General features: G+C 36.9%; 1 protein-coding gene across 1 annotated transcript in view; it reads right to left on the bottom strand.

Annotated features, from left to right (window-relative positions):
* The window catches only part of LOC109833816 (phosphatidylinositol 4-kinase alpha 1-like), a 52,715-nt gene extending 35,677 nt beyond the window's left edge, over positions 1–17,038 (bottom strand). The window contains 13 exon segments of the mRNA XM_020401642.1: positions 622–981; positions 1,090–1,572; positions 5,255–5,443; positions 5,446–5,676; positions 6,187–6,404; positions 6,586–6,754; positions 11,037–11,343; positions 11,635–11,762; positions 11,865–12,023; positions 12,182–12,352; positions 13,558–13,719; positions 14,119–14,460; positions 16,136–17,038. Coding sequence (XP_020257231.1) covers positions 622–981; positions 1,090–1,572; positions 5,255–5,443; positions 5,446–5,676; positions 6,187–6,404; positions 6,586–6,754; positions 11,037–11,343; positions 11,635–11,762; positions 11,865–12,023; positions 12,182–12,352; positions 13,558–13,719; positions 14,119–14,460; positions 16,136–16,411 — 3,195 coding nt within the window. The 5' untranslated portion in view covers positions 16,412–17,038.

Genomic DNA, 17,472 nt, shown 5'->3' with positions numbered 1-17,472 from the left:
TTTCCGGAAACTATTAAAAATCAGGCCCTTCCATAACACCCCTGAGAACTGTTAGCAGTAGAAATACTTCTTGACTGAAAATGGCCATTACACAGTTCAGTAAACTACAAAACATTGCTTAAATTTTTAACTCTGTTAGAGATCAGATTGGACCCACACTCAAGGTAGAACATCCAATAACAGAATAATTTCCTTGTAGAACTAAACTAAGATAACAGCATGAATTTTCAGATATTTCATAACATTGTCCAACATGATTATGAGTTGCCATAGGAGATAAGGCGGACTGTTCACTTGTTTTAATGAAGTTAACAAGACAATGTCGATTGTATAAAATGTTTAAAAAATACATTAGACATATTAAGCAGTAAGCACGGTGTAATTCATCTTTAATGGTAAGCTTTTTTTTAACCATTAGGCTAAGTTTTAGCACATAATATAAGCAAGGTCATACATTTTAATTAAGGTTGATTATAATTATAATTTATTTAAATACGACAACAAAGTATCTTTATTTCCTATAAGAGGCTGAAAGCTTCTAGTTGTCATACTGATTAAAAATGCAACTTTTTCACCTAGATGCTACTTCATGATTGAATTGAATTTGCTATAGCTCATCACCTCAAATCGGTCAATGAGAAAACCAAGCCAAAGTCTCTGAGCCATAAGTCCTTCAACAGGATCCTTTTCTGGCGGCATTTCTGGCTCTCCAGGGACAAGATGGGGCCTCAATTTTGCAGCAGGACCTGAATACCTCGTACCTGATGCAAATAAGCCACGCTTTGTATCTATTGTCCACAACCATGCATCAACAAGCTCTGCAAGTACAAGAGCCCCCAAGGAAGGAGCTGAAGAAACTAGCCATGTCCAAACAAATATTCCTGTTTCCATTGCATCAGGTGTTAAAATATAAGCAGGGCACCAACAAAGAAGCCGCAGTAACTGTGAAAATCCATCCAACTTTACTTCTGACTCATCATCCTGACAAGAACACTACATTAGATTTGAATTTGTACAATGTAAAACTCAAGAAACTCATCCCCAGCTATAAACAATGAGTAGAAAAGGCAATAAACACAAAACTCTCACCATGTGTGAGAGAAGTAATGCCGTAGCCTGAGAACAATTTTCACGGAATAAGGATTTATCCACAGCTTCACCTTTTTCAGCGGTACTAACGAATTGTTGAAGAAGTTGAACGAATCTTGTTAAAAACATCTCATCGAGTGACTGGTGTGATGGAACGCCAGCACCAGGGCCACCACCAAAACCAACGGGTGAAATGCCCATTTGTAATCCACCAATATTGTTGTACAATTTTCTCACACCAGCAATCTCTACAGCGCGATTACACTTCACTGAGGCACTCGCTGAAGCTGTAGACCCTAAGGTAGAACCCTCTAATACTTCCTTCATTGCTCCTGATGCTGCCGCAGCTGAATCGACAACCGCAGGAATATTAGCTGTCCTAATACCACTCCAACAATCATTCTTGCCCATACAAATACGTGTCTCAGAAAAAATTGAATCCATAACTAATTTCTGTGATGGATTTAGCTTGCAAAGGTTTTCCTGTAATAAACAACAGGAGACATAAAAATATAGTAACAAAACACAATGCACTAGGTGCACAAGTCTGCAGATCCAATATGTTAAAACTAAGTCACCACAAAATAAGCTAACGAGTAATTGATCAGCATAAACTGAGATATAATGTCCTTGATAAGACCAAGATAGACATAGCATTGCATCCCCAACCCAGAGGAGATTGTAACTCAAACACGACTGCTGTGTGTGATGCCTCGCCACTTAATAACTTGATGTAAAATGTAAATCTCACTACATACTCCACTTTGAATCTCAGTATTCTGTGAAACAACAATCCAAAACCATGGTTGGATCTGGAGGTAAAGATCAAGGGATAGGGAAGTCTCAATGAAGTCAAAGCAAAGAAGTAATTAAGTAGCTAGAAGCCTAGAAATAAGTAGGCATATTTTACTCCTTTTTTTTCTTTCATATCTTCGTTTTAATCAACTTACTCCTCTAAATTGAGCGTCTCTTTATATGTGCAGTTTATGAACAAGGGTAACAGTTATTGAGTTAAGGGCAACAAATCTATGTTTCTCCTTCCTCAACCTAGCTCTCACTCTCACCATCTACCTCTCCTCCCCCACCCCCCACTCGCCTCCCCGAACACAAAATTTTTATATATAAAAATGTAAAAGATAGGAACCCTCTTCCCCACCTCACCATCTATCCCTCATCCACCTCCCCTCGTCTTCTCTCTTCATGCCACCACTCCACCTCCATTCGTCCCTACTACCTCTCGGCAGAGAGAGGTGGTTGAGGAAGGCAATGGAACTATGATTCTTTAGATCAATGGGTTTACCACTTACATGTTCATGAGATAGATGAGAGGGAAAAAAGGACGAAGAGCGAAGGTCCTTTGGGAATTCTTAAAAGTTCACATGGGATGATGGGGTGGAAGCATGGCTTTTAGGTCAAGGGCAGTTTTGACACGGAAAAGTCAAGAGGGCGGAAGGTTGGTTCTTTATTTTGAAGGGGGGCTGAAGCAGTTTTCACTAAAATTAAGTATACTACCTAATGAAAAAAAATAGCTATGCAGATTAGTAAAACCTAAGACTGGAAATGAGCACTGATTGTTAAAAAATCCTAAAATGTTCTAGTTATGATTAATATCGACCAGATCTCTAGTATAACCGATGGTGAATACCTTACTGATAGTTAATGTAGGAATAGAATATCTCAATTCATCAATTGGGCCCACTTTTACAACACATTGATAGGATTAGTGGATGGTATATATTGATAGTACTGAATGGTATATTCCTAACTGTATTTTATTACACAAGATGAAGCATAATATATTAGCAATATGACATCCTTACATAACTACTTCTATGGGGTTACCCTTTTCATATTCTGATGTCCATTTTCATACATGATAAAGGTACACATTTTTCATTTTATAACAATAAAATTTTGTGACCAGTAACCCTAATAGATCCGTATTCATATTCATTAATGTTAACACAGATATTCAAGTATGATAGCAACTTTTACAATGCCCATATATGAATCTAAATACATTATATCCACTCAATGAGTTAGTTAAGCTATTTGAGATTAAGAACTCAATTGTAGATCTACCAGAGGGAAGTTGATACTCAATAGGACGGACAACTCTGCGGCCTCCTTGACCGGAGAGAACGTCAAAGCTTAGGTCGTCAGATTGTAGTAATGTGGTTAAGCATGTCGAGACATTGTGCTTCCTTAATTCCCTAAACCATGAATAATAGATATAAGTGAAAATAAGAGAATTCTATCTCGGGCTTCACATCATTCCATCTGGTTAGAGACGATAATCAAATCATAGAAACCTGACTGGGTTAGTGTAGATCACATTAAATACTCCATACACTTGCTAAACATTAGCTACCTTCTAGTATTGTATTGTTTTTGGCTTAAAGTGGCTGTATAATCGAGACTTTGTGTGATACATAACTAACTTTTTCTAGTTTCTCTTTTTGAAGATATTAGTAGACAATGTTACAAAAAGCACAAGGCACCGCTTATCGCCGCACCGAAGCCTAGCACCTATGCAGGGCCTAGGCAGATTTCTTTTTTGTTTATTTAGATAGTGGAGGAAGTTTTGATGAAGGTTGATGGAGGTTGAGGAGGTGTTTGTAGTCAATGGAGGAGGCTGAAGGATGTCAGAGATCGGAGGGTGTGGAGGCAACAACAGAGGAAATCATGACCAATACCAAAGCGGCGCAGTCAGCATAAGCACTTAAGCAGCCCACCTCCCCTACATGCTTCCAAGACTTAGGCAGGCACTCTAGGCACCGCTTAGGTATAGGCAGAAGCCTATAAAACATTGCTAGTAAGAAGTATCCTTGTGAGCAATGATGGATTCACATGTTAATAGTTTCTGCAGAGAGACGAATATTTCTTTTACTTTGATTGGAGGTTTAAAGAGTTAGCCCAGTTTGTATAACTTTGGAAAGTAGTATGTGCATATGTTTGGTATATGTTACATGAATATGTGAAGATCTTTACAGATGTTGGAATATATAGAACACTTGTTATTGATGAACATTCTACAAGTTAGTTCATGCAATACTGTCAGAGAGGAATTGAGACCGGATATTTTGAGGGGGTGACATCCTTCTTTGAACAGTATACCTACCTTAATTAAAATCTTCTATGAGAAAATGACTGCAATGAAGGTAATAGCTATATGTGGTCTACATCCCCAAGTGTATCCCAAGTCCTGACAATGATTATATAAGCATTTGCCCACCAAAGCCATGGACTTCAACTCAATGAGAAGGCTTTACTGAAAGCATGACGAAATTTACAAATGCATGTAAGTCTGCTATCAACCTGCTGGATAATGTAGGAACTCCTCATAAAACTGAGGTGTCAATTAGAGTAGTAACACTTATCTTGGTTGTAACGCATTTTAGGTTCATGCAAAGAAACACCCCACAGATTCAATGATACAAGAGAAGATAGAGTTAGCTCGAAAGAGCATAAGCGTAGCTAACTCCCCAAGAGTTATAATAATACTACTACATGACAATATTCAAAAATAGTAATATGTCAATTTTTGTCCCATGCTTAGCTGATCAATACTATCTTCTTGCTCTATGTATACATATAATATCGTAGTAATATAGAGCAAATAACAAACAGGTACGTATTAGTGTATTACATTGGAGTTAAAAAAACTTAAACTCTGACAGCATTGTTATTCCGTGTTGACCCTTTTCAGATGTGTTTTCCTATATTTTTCCTCTTTTTTGTTAGAAAGAATAACTATGTCTATTGTTGAAAGAAGGGGATATGGGTATCCAGGTTAAAGGAAAGTGATTTTCAATCTCCAAGTTGCATCCCTGTGTTTAACATGGTAAAATTTAGCGAAACTGAAGTGTCTTACTACAGCTAGGAAAGTCTACAAGGGGAAGAATGGGTTCATCCATCCTTGACACGTGAGATAAACCAAATTTTCTGGAGAAATGTAACTCATAGAAATTAGGTGCAAATTTCATAGTTGCTACGGCTCATATACAATATACAAACAGAGGAAGTGCTTAGGATTCAGCCTAATTGCAACAAAAAAATCAAATTATGATAACTTTAGAATGAAAAAGGAAAAGAGTTATCAGTAAGATGTCATAGAATAAATAACTTAGGTTTTACTAATTTTCGAATGGTTACTAGAACAAACCTGTAGCAGACCTTGTGCCGTGCATGGAGCATATGAAAATGCGTTAGTGATCCATTCCCGTACAATCTTTTGGTACAAAGAACGGACAGTGCCGACCCAATTAGGATCATGGACTTGAGCAGAAGGCAACTCACTAGTGGCAGCAAAAAGTAGAGAATCTAAGCAGCGAGAATTCCATAAGATCTGCATAATTTTGTCCCATAATCTTTTATATAATAAAGAGACAATGTTACAACCTAAATGAAATAGATGTAAATACCAACCTTGGGAAATTTCTCCTTCAGCTGAGCTAACAGATTAACAGAGATGTTACGGACATGTTCATCCCTTTGAGAAATGTTTTTTATTAGAAAGCATACATGAGTAGAAAGAATCAAGTCCCTTCTGTCAGCTTCTTTTCCGGTATCAGATGTTCTTTCTTCCTGAATACCACCAATAGTACTCGATCATTCAGTATTAAAAGAACAAAACTAGACTTTTCATGTAAAAGTACATCAAGAGGATTAACCATTAAGAAAATACAACTGCAAAAGAAGCAAAACTAATAACACCTATAATGTGAGTTTTAGCATATAATAATATCCACATATCAGAATTGAAAAAATATGATAACTTCAATTACCAGGATGCAGTATGGTAGACATTATAATAGAATAATAATATTGGAAGCCACAAAGCTAGGAAACAGATGTAAGCAAACACTCAACCGTAGTTATAAATGAATTAATAGACCATATTTGGGTCTTAACGCACACAATACTAGAGGAAATTTTTTATCATTTGATCCCTGAGAAATGTTCAAGAACATTTGCTCTATTATGCCACAATTCTGATTGTGGCCATGTGAAAAAAAAATTAAGAATACATATACCTCATAATAAGACATATGAGCACTAAAAGAGGAGGAAATTTTGATAAAGGTCAGAAATTACCATCCAGGCTACTGACGTTTCAAAAGCCCTATAGACAATTGCTGTTAAGCACTGAACAACTGCAGGCATTAGGCTAGGAGTGGTTAGATATTCAAACACACAACTGAAGGCGCTTCTTTCTGCCACTGAAGGGGATCCAGCAGAGAGTATCCCACCATTAGAACTAAAGCGTATCATCTCCAAAAAGGCAACAGCCAGGAGATAGGTAGCTTTCACGCCTGTGGATAATAGAAATAGCTAGAACATGTAATTTGTATACTCAACAATAAATCTCTTATCATAGTCGTACAGTTTTAATCACAATGAAGAAGATTACAGGAGAAATAGAATTTGATATTAAATAAACAAAACTAATCATTAAGATAGCGAAGTTTCATTAGCTTGGCATATCAACCAAACCTGAAATTGTACTCATTGCAGACACATCAACTCGACCTCCTAAAGCAGCAGAAAGTGCAACTCTCTGCCCTACAGCAGCCTTCTCATTGCCACTGCCTCTCTTACTGCCAGGGTTGTGTAAAGCATTCAGTTCCAATTCATCTTCAAGCCATTTGACCGAGCTTACTACCTGTTAAAATAAATCAAAACATAAGAGGCTAGGACTCTAAGGACCCGGGAAGCATACGATAAAATTGGATGGGTTTTGTTAGGTTTATAACCCTGCCCACTGACGCTTCAAGACCGCCCCACCCAACTTGCCATCGAAATTCTATACAACTTGTAACTCTATTCTCAGCATATAAGAAGTGCATTCTTCTTTGTAGGGGGGGCACACACAAACATACACACACACACACACACACAGAGAGAGAGAGAGATACAAGGATTTGAAACCACCCCTTCCTACTAAAACTCAACATTTGATGATTAATATGGCCACGTACTCTACTAAAGTTGATTTGTCATTTAAAGTTGCTATAAAACAAACATCAAGGACTTAAAGCTTTTTTACTCTTGCATCGAAAATATGCAAAATGAACAGCCAAAAATAGCAAGTTAATTGGTTTAACAATAGAGAACCTTTCGAACTTGGAAAAATTAGTTGACAAAGATTTTTACGTATTTAGATCAAGATCACATATTTGGATCAAAAAGCTCTACGTCCTAAAGCATAAATTTAAAATAAACATTGATTTGAAAGTATTTTTAAGTGTTCTAAATAAATATCAAACCTTTTTTGTTCGAAAAGTTTAATCCCTAAAGAATAATTTTAAGCAAAATTTTATTTTTAGCTTAAGTCCATCTCTCCCTCTATGTTATTATAATGTTATTATAATATAATATGCATTATTTCAATATAACTTACATTATTTCAACATAACATGCACCATTTCAATATAAGTTCTAGAGACTTGAGAGTATATCCTTTCTTAATACTTGAATTAGTTACGTAATTACTTTTGAATTGTTTTTTAAGCTTTGATGACTTGTTTCGGTGGCATCATTATGTAATTGTGAAATTATGAATATGACTAATAAAACAAATTTAATTATAAACGTGCTATAAATTTATAATTATATATTTGAGTATTCGATTGTGATACTTCCTAGTAAATCTATATAGTTTGTATTAAATTAACGAATTTTTAATAAATATATTTGTATTATGATATTTTATTCCTAGTTCTTAAAATTATTATGACCATCTTATATATTTTTCTTAAATTAAACAGTAAGAAAATATTTTGTTCCTGTTGTTATGTTTGAATGATTCTAATCATTAAAGTCATTATGAATATTTTGTATTTATAAAATATGAAATAATTAATAAACCAAATACCTACGTTATATGTTGTGTTTTCTTGCTTTTTTTCTTTAACCTTTAACGGTAGGTAGAACATTATGTTATGCGTTATCATTATTTTCAACAGTAGTATGTACATACATAATTACATATACATACATATCTAGGGGACTATATATATGAATTGTCGTCTTCTTTGGCACAATGGGCTACCAACAGATAGCCGTGGGCTTCAATGTGACTAACAGTGTATACCTTATCAATAGTCTATCTATTGGTAACTCAGTAGTAAAATGAGTTGTCACCTAAGAAGAGGAGAAGCAAAAGAGAAGAGGGAACAATCCATCACCTTTGGATCATCATGTCAAGACCTATACTAATAGTGTTGGCAATTTTTTTATGTCCTTTCTTTTTCTTTGTTTCTCACCTTCTTTTTCCACGCTTTTCAATGTATACTTGTTCGGCTTATACTTCCCTTCTCCCTTCTTTTAAATTAATTTTATCTTTCCTTTTCAATGCTTTTCAATGTATACTTGATCGGCTTATACTTCCCTTCTCCCTTCTTTTAAATTAATTTTATCTTGCGCACAATGCTTGTCCAGCAACAAAAACTCATTAACAGGTTACGCACCGATTAAATTGATTATGTAAAATTACAAGGAGTTGCTTTTTTATATATAATAACATGAATAAATATATACAAGCAAATATATGGTATGTGTTAACCATAGTTACGCGATTCTCTGGTCCCCTCGAGCTGTCGAACAGTTCATGTGAACCGATTCCCGGTACATCTACGAACCGGTTCTCTCCGATACACAAATCGGTTCCCCAAAATTAGCGTACCGCTTACCAAGTATGAGGGGCCCAAAATTGATTTACAAGTCTATTTTCGTGCACATGCGCAAGGATTTTTTATGTGTTTCGATAATATCATTGAAAGTATTATTTTAGTAAATGGAAGTTATCCAAAGTTAATAATTAATTGTAGATCACTATTTCTTTAACTAAAATATATATTGAGACTAGACAATAAATTATCAATATGAGTGAATGACTTTATTGCAACTTACAAAATAGCTATGTTAATTAAACATGAAATGAAATGATCATCTCAATGAAAACTATGTGAAAAGAAAAAAATTTAAAATGAACTCTAAAGTACAGAAAAAGGAAAAAAAAATTGACTAGAAATGCATAGAACATTCTTGCAATAGAGAACGAACTTCTAAAAACACATTAAGACGCACTTGATGTTAAAGGGAAGAAAGTTGCAAAATAGGAAAAAAAATTTATTAAGAGATGTCTAATATTTAATGTTTTTAGTTTTTATGTATTCAAAAACTATAAACATGAAATATTGAAGTATTTTATATGAAAAAATATTGAAATGCATACTTAGTTTTCTAGTTTCTAATTTTCTACTATACACTTTGAAAAATGATAAGCGTTACCCAAAAAAATTACATTGTATCCTATATCGAACTTGTGTATCAAAGCAAATTACCCCCGTCGAATCCAAATTTTCAAAGTCTCGAATTGGGTACCCGCATTCGTACGATGACCCGCTACATATTGCGAACCATGTAACTATGGTGTAAACTGTTAAATGTTGAAACCAAAATCATCACTATTCTCAAATAGATCCTAGTTATTGGTTATCTACAATACTTAACCAGATATTAACTTCACAATTTAAATCCTAAAAATATTTTATTACTGAAGACTCTAAGTTAACAATTTGTTCCTAAGTCCAAGGTTAAGTATCATAGTATTCAAATAACAACTTACCCTTACCCACAGGAACCTAAAATCAAGAAACTTCTCCCTCAAAACATAGAGCAAAGACTGACTAACCAAAATAACAAAAAGATTCAACAGAGAAGTGACTAAACTTAAAACTGATGCTCTACCAAAGAAGTAGCATAACTTGTGTAGGCACTTCTTCTCAAATAAAGAAATCCTCAACTAAAAGAAATGACGGAAAAAGGAAAAATATATTCAAATTTTAAAATGAATTAAAGGGTAAGGGGTCAAAACCCTAGCCGACGTGGTGACAAAGAAGAAAGTGAGAAATTGAAACAAAAGGAAAAGAATCAAAAGAAAAATAATTACTTTTGCCATTTGAGAACTCGTAGGATCCCCCAATGCTGGCACCTTAGAATGCTGGAGATCCAGACTTTTGAACTCAAGATTGCCGGGGAATAAGTGATTTAACGGGATGAAGGTGATGGATGTGGCTCATAATAGAATTTAGCTTTGAAGAGGATCGCAGAGGTTCTTGATTTCTGGCGGTTTTAGCTTTTGGGTTTTTGCTTGTGTCATCCTTCCCTTTTATTTCTTCTGAACAATACCTATATTTCCCAGATGGTCTAAGATAGTGTATCTTTCCACCAGTAAGTTCATCTTGGAACAGTTAATTGTTAGCCATCAGCAGGCACTATGGATTGGGGATTGCTGACACTCATTTTGATACTTGTTTATATAACAGTTATCTAACGACAGTACTTGGGTATATTTTTTATCTCAATATATGACTTGACCAAAAAAAAGTCCCCCAAAAGTCATAATTATTAGTTTTTTCTTGTTTAAAATGCTCTCACATGAAAGATGGCTATGAATTTTGGTTATCTACAGCCATTGTGTGTCTATAATGTTAGACTTGGCTCCTTACAGATTAATAGCAAAGACCATAGAAAACAGACAACTGTCGATCTAAATGCCAAGGAAATCAGAGGAGGCTTTTTCTCTAGGTTCCTGACCACCTAGGACACCCAAAAGACGCCTTGAAAAAAGTAGATGATATTGTTAAAGCAATTTCTTATGAATATGTTGAATGGTGGTGTAGGCATGATGGTTGCTCTAAGTTAACAGCTCATGAACTCAGTATATCATACACAGTTGATCATCTTCAAATGAGTGCATGTAATAGGTTAAGACCTGATTATGATTTTTCAGATGAATCATCTTTAAAAAGCCTCATGTACGAAAGAAATAAGGTTCTGAAGTGGATCCAAAACGATGACTGGCATAAATATCCTATCAGAAGGATTGTTTACTACAGATGCCAAAATATATTTATTCAGTTTATAAACAAGAAACTTACTAGGGGTGGTGTTCCCAATGCTATACGTTGAACAGCTACAGACCATTGGTTGTTCCACATGTATGGTCCAGAGACAGCTTGAAGAGTTGCACCAGTGATGCTTCCGGTACTACTAAGTGAAGTAGAAATTGGTTTAGTTGGAAGTTTATTTTGTTGAACAGGTGGTGCCAACCCAAACAAAACAATATAGAACCAAAGGTTACGAAACAGCTTTAAGAGTGAAGGCTCAACATTGGAAGCAGGGTCAAAATCAGAACAAATTTCAGCCACAGCAGGAAGTAATGGGCCTAGGAAGTCAGCACCACTCCTGCAAGAACCAAAATTTGGGTTAAGAATATTATCTATAAAAGAAAAATAATACCATGGAATATGATCCGCAGGGAGAACATAAATGAGTAGCATGAGGTTGCCATAGTAGCATAGCTTCACAAGACCTCAACTGACCAGTCTGATATTGTATACAAATGCAATCAGGTTGCCTCCTTGCGATCAAATTAAATGTTCGACCAAAATGACAAGTAGATGTCTAAATATTCTGTATCAAGGACACTTTTTCTCAGCAGAAAAGTTAACAATTTGACAAGTAACTATTCTCTACCTGCCACTTTTTGATTCAGCAGCTAATCCCACATCAGAGCATAAAGATAATAGCCGGTGACGGTAGTCAACTCTGAGCATCGAGCTAGTAAGGTGTGAAGCTACCAGAAGGAAACCCGCAGGAAGCGTCTAGAACATAACTGTAACAGTTAGCTAAGTAACAGTATGTGCATACTATATGTTAACAAAAATAATTCTATTCTGAAGATTGGAAAGGATTATAGAACAGACCTCCACACGCTCTGTAAGAGCTTCAGGGAGTACAGTTTGGCTTTCCCCAGAACCTACATTTTTAATTTTGTCCATATAGCTCCTTGTCATCAGAACAACCGTCTCACGGTAAGACTTCTCAAAACCCAAAGAAGCCATCTGTGATATTGCATCAAGTAGCTGAAAGTGTTCGAACACCCAGTTGAGGAAGTATGGAAATATTAGAGGTGTTATGTTATATACGTACAAAGCTTATCAATTTATCTTATGAGGACAGTAGAATATCAAAAAAAACAACAGACAATACAATTTACATCGCAAGGAGAAAGGTTTCATACTCGGAGTCGCAATAGGCTTGGAACTGCAGCATCACCCTCTTCCAGGCTTTCAATGAATAGGGGCAAAATCATGTCCACAACTTCCCGCTTATTAACAGAAACGCTCAAAGTAGCCAGCAGGCGTATAAGATTCAACTGCACAACGGGAACAGCTTGTTTTTCTTTTCCATCCTGTAAAAGTAAAGTGGCACATGAAACTCCAAAATACAATCAGCAGTCAGAAAACCAAACCCCATAAGATACTACAAATTTAAAAAAGATTTGCCCGAGGGAAAAAGATAACGATAGAAGACCGCATGGATATCAGATGAGCAGACCAACCTACTTTCCATATAATAAGTATGTAACAGAATCACATATTTAAATTCTCTTGATGAATAAAATATAAGGGTTTGCTTTTTGAAAACAGCTTCTTGATTTCTTTATAACTTCAAAGCGTTGTGCCTCTCACATTGACATCCGAGAACCGAAAGACATGCTAGACATCATTAGTTAAAAGGAAACCATGACGCCCATCAGTGTTTTCAAAGGCGCACGCCTCACTACACCTAATGCGCCTTGTGATGAGGGGCGGTGGCAAAGCGCCCCGCATCTGATGCAGCAGCGTCTTGTGCGCCTCGCATACATCCTAACTTTGCACAGGGTGCATGTAGTACATACCCTCATATAGTTTTATTTATTAACATACTCGATAATTCATATCCCAAAAAACAAAATAAATCTATTAGGCATGTTTAGTGTCCTTCGATTGAGGACCATAACTAATCTTTTGCTTGAATATTAGTCTTGATTTGACGTTTGATTTGAAAATTTATGAATTTTGCTACTATGTTGGGTGTTAGCATTAGAAAATAAGACCTTATATTGTGATTTTGTAGTAAGATATCATTTATTCTGACATATTTTGTTATGTGAATTCCTAAACATGTTCTTTCGTGCTCGATTATATATCTTGAAAATTTATGTGCGCAGTGTGTGCCTCGCATCACTCAGGCGCGCGCATCACTTTGTGCCTTGCACATGTGCGTGTAAAAATTCCTTACGTCCCGCATTGCGCCTCGCACATTGACAACACTGACGCCCATAATGTTAAATGCTTAGTTGACCCTTAAATCTCCAAACAGTAACTATTTTTTCATACACAAACTTCCACTATCACATTCTGACTAAAGGTTCAAATATTTTATTTTACTTTTTTGTTACATGTGCATCTGCACAACCCAAAAATCTACTTTAAGGTATACCATACATAAAACATGAGGTCGCCAAATTGTGTGCAACAAACCAAAATGAATGGAAATAACTAGCACATAAATTGTTGTGAAGCCACTTTGAACAAAACCCTTTTCTGACCCCCCACAAAAGCTAAAATATACCTGCTCCTCGTAATCATTCCGCTCACGAATGCACGAAGCTAACCCCATGATAAAAGTATCAACTAAAGCCCTATCCTTGCTCCAACCAAATTCAATTATTTCACAACTTAGCTTTGCAACAGCCTCAAACATTGCTCCCTGGCTGTCACCCAATATGTCGGCCTGCTCCAAGGAACAACACATCAACAAGATACAAAATACTCAGCCACTACTGTTAAGAGAAAAGAACTTAGTATATAAGAGTTTTTTAATTTTATTTTTTAAATAATATTGAAAACTTCACATGCTACAGCTTTTCCAAATTAATCCTCATGTCAAAGTAAAATGTTGCATAACACTAATCATAAGGGTCTTTTTGCAAATATTTTATTTATAAATATTTGCAAATAGCCCTCGGTTCTTTGAGAGTAACAAATACGGACCAGTTAGTAGATGTTTTAGAAAAAATTTATAAGAAAAGATGTTTCCCACTATATTTAGGAAAATATACTAAGCTAAATGCTTAGCAACATCAAAAAACAGAAAAGAAAAATAAATAAATCAAATTTACACGAATCCCACCTGCGCACATGTGTAGTTTACAAGTGGCTTCAATGGAATAAGCAAAACACGTAGCAGCTGGCCCCCACGAGAGACCGTTATTTGACTGATTCCGTTCAGCAACGCACTGAACAACTCCTCACAAATTTTCAGCTTCCGCCAGGAAGAGAATATACAAGCTTCTGCCGCATCTAAAAGTAGGGCAAGTGTTCGACGTAATGCATCCTTGGCAGTCTTTCCATCTGAATGTAAAGACAGGAGACTCTTAATTTGGACACCTGTAGCTGCTTGACAGCAAGCTAGCTTTGCATGGATTCTGGATTTGAGCTGTGAACCCTGCTCTTTCAAATCACGTCTTCGCATCTGGTGACAATTAAATCTTGAAACAGTTACCAGAATAAAATTGAGAGATCTACCAAGGGGACACCCACCCACCACACATAAAGATATTCAGACAAACACATAATTTAATGTGACTTAAGAAAGATAATAAAGATAAAAAGATGTTGAGATATCTTCTAAATTTCCAATTAACCTCTCATGGCACAGGATTAAATTTTTTTAAATTCTTGCTAGAGTTCTCAAGTCTAGAGTTGTTCAGTTCATTTTATATTATATAACAAAATACCCTCTGTCTTAGTGGCTTAAAAATTTTAATTTTATGAATCACCAGTATCCTATTAGGTACAAATTGCCAAAAAAGGATTTTCTAACTCCTTTCATCCGTGGTGTTGTGTATTGCTTTTATTGTCTCCTCACATAAGAAGAAATCTATCTTACTGCAAGTTATGTACTTCCATGAGGAAACAATACCCAATAGAGAGTTGGATAAAATTCATCTAACCAAAATCAAGTACATACCCGACTCACAAAAATGGTATGCCTGAACATTATATCTTTTTTGTTTTTTGCATATGAAATCAAATGAACAATGATCAAGCTATTATGGGTTAATGAGACATAATACATTGCATATATAAAATAATATTTTCTTAAACTTTATTTGGTAGGGCGTTTGTATACTTTTGCAGAAATAGTACTTGGAAAGATATGCATGCATATACCCTAATGTATATGCTCGGCAATTACCTGATTTCCCCTTCAAGAGAAAGTGAGGAGTAATATATTATGTAAAGAAGGGAGGTGGCTGCATTTTTTTTCTCTCCTTTCCATTGAAGAAACTTGTGAAATCACTAAGTTTTTTTTTTAATCGAAGAATATCTGAAATGATTAGAGATTAACTACAAGTTGGATAAAGTTGTTCGCTCAAAATAAATTGGATAATTTATAAATTCAATTGAAGGAGTCAGTTGTCTAGTGAGATGAACATGAGACCAGCAACCAAAATTGTAAGAGACCCTAAAAATTTGCATTCTACCTATATACTACTTGATGTATATCAGCTTTCTCAACTCATATTCAACCATTTCCTATGTACATAATACCAGATATTCACGGTTTAAAGCCTCAACCAACCTTACAGGTCATATCTCCCTCAATCACTGTCTAAACCCTCAGCCTACCTTATGAGGTCAGATGTCCCTCAATCACTTAGTAATAATTTTATGCAGGTATGATACATGAGTGAAAACTGAATTTTATTAGTTGGCCCTTTGTCATTTACGACATAGATTCCAGAAAGAGGAGAAAATGAGACATAAAACCTCAATAGAAGCTAACTTAGATGCATTCTTACTAATCCTTTTTTTTTTTGGTTAATGAGTAGTCAGTATGCAAGCTGGATAGAAAGGATAGTTAGAAAAGCAAGTATTTTTTGTAATTGGAATATAAAGCATCCTTAAAAACATCCAATTAGACCTTAAAGCATAGCCTATTATGCTTGCATCAAATTTTCAAGTCAAAAGCATCCAAATACGAATGTGTCCAGTTAAAACAAGTACTTGATGATCCCTCTTGCTATGTTCATTACTTGCTTCACTTATCAGTTACCAGACATTCCAATGCTCGAAGCACTACTTACTTGACCTCCTAAAGCCAGAACTATAAAGCAATTCAAGCAGAGTGCAAACTCAGGTACCTTAAGAAATGCCGACAGTGACTTGATCTGAGCAGTAGCCGTCAACCGAACCTCCTCCAAATTCCGAAGCACCACATTCTTCCCACCTGGATCGAGCACATCCACGACCAACCGGAACACAATTTCCATCCTCTCCAGCACCTCCACCGCCTCCTCCTCAAACCTTCCCACATAACTCTGACTACTCAATGTCGGCGTCAACACCTGGTCCGAAACGCTCCTCCTGGGGGTCCCACTCCCATTATCCCTCACCGCCTCACTGGAACCGTCATCCATCACCTCCCCGCTCTCATCTTTTCCCTTCCCCTTCGAATCCCACGATGATGAAGACACCGAATTCTCCGTCGATGAGGTCCCTGCCACCGCGACCCCATCGAGAAGGCACTCTACCACTGTCTCAGCATCGGCAGGGAGGATCGGAGGGCAATTGTTGACGACTGCACTCAGAAACGCCTTCGCAATCGCCTTCGACGCAGCGGAATCATCGGCAATGTACTGCCTCGCCGCCAGAAGAAGGGTATGGCCGAAGAAAGATTGGAGCTCAGTGACGAGATCGGGGGAAATCGAACACGCAGCAGCGAGATACTTGAAGAGATCGTTCAGGAAAGAGGAGGCGTGATCCTGGGAGAACGATTGAGGCCAGAGAGAAGGACGAAGGAGAGGGACATTACGAAGGAAATCAAGAAGAGGAGAGCGGGAGGCGGCGGAGGGCGCCGGAGATTTCGAGAGGAAGCGAGCAAGGGCGAGGAGAGAGTTGAGGTTGGCGCGCGTGAGGCGTTGAGAGGCGGCGGGCAGGAGGGGAGCGGCTGCGATCCAGGCGAGCTTGTCGGCGAAGAGGTGGGGTCTTGGGCGACGAGTATCGCAGAGCTCGTTAGGGCTTCCATTTTGAGTTTGTGGGGGGAGGAGGAGAAGAGCAAGGGCGATCTAGGAGTGGAGACGGAGACGAGACGGGAGCCAGAGGTAGAGCTCCATTTTTGATGGGGGCGCTGCTTCGCTTTGGTTGTTACGTTCTCATGAAAGCGCTTAACCGGCCGATTTGGGTGCGGAATGGTATTTTACAAAGAACAAATTTTCGATTTAAACTCATTTAATTTTTTTTATTAAAAAATTCGACCCAATCCACTTTTTATTATCAAAACCGACCCATTTCACACCACGTCAGCAGCGTGGCCACGAAATGGGTCGGTTTTTTTTAAATGACGCCGCTAAATAGTCGGGGTTGCCAACCCTGACTATTTAGTTATGTCGAGGTTGGCAACCTCGACTATTTAGCTAGGGCTGTAACTTGAACACCGATAACCGAAAAATAACCACACCAAAACCGCACCATAACCGAA

Source organism: Asparagus officinalis, chromosome 3 (genome assembly GCF_001876935.1).
Source record: "Asparagus officinalis chromosome 3, Aspof.V1, whole genome shotgun sequence".
NCBI lineage: Eukaryota > Viridiplantae > Streptophyta > Magnoliopsida > Asparagales > Asparagaceae > Asparagus > Asparagus officinalis.
This window is presented reverse-complemented; position numbering and strand designations above follow the sequence as displayed.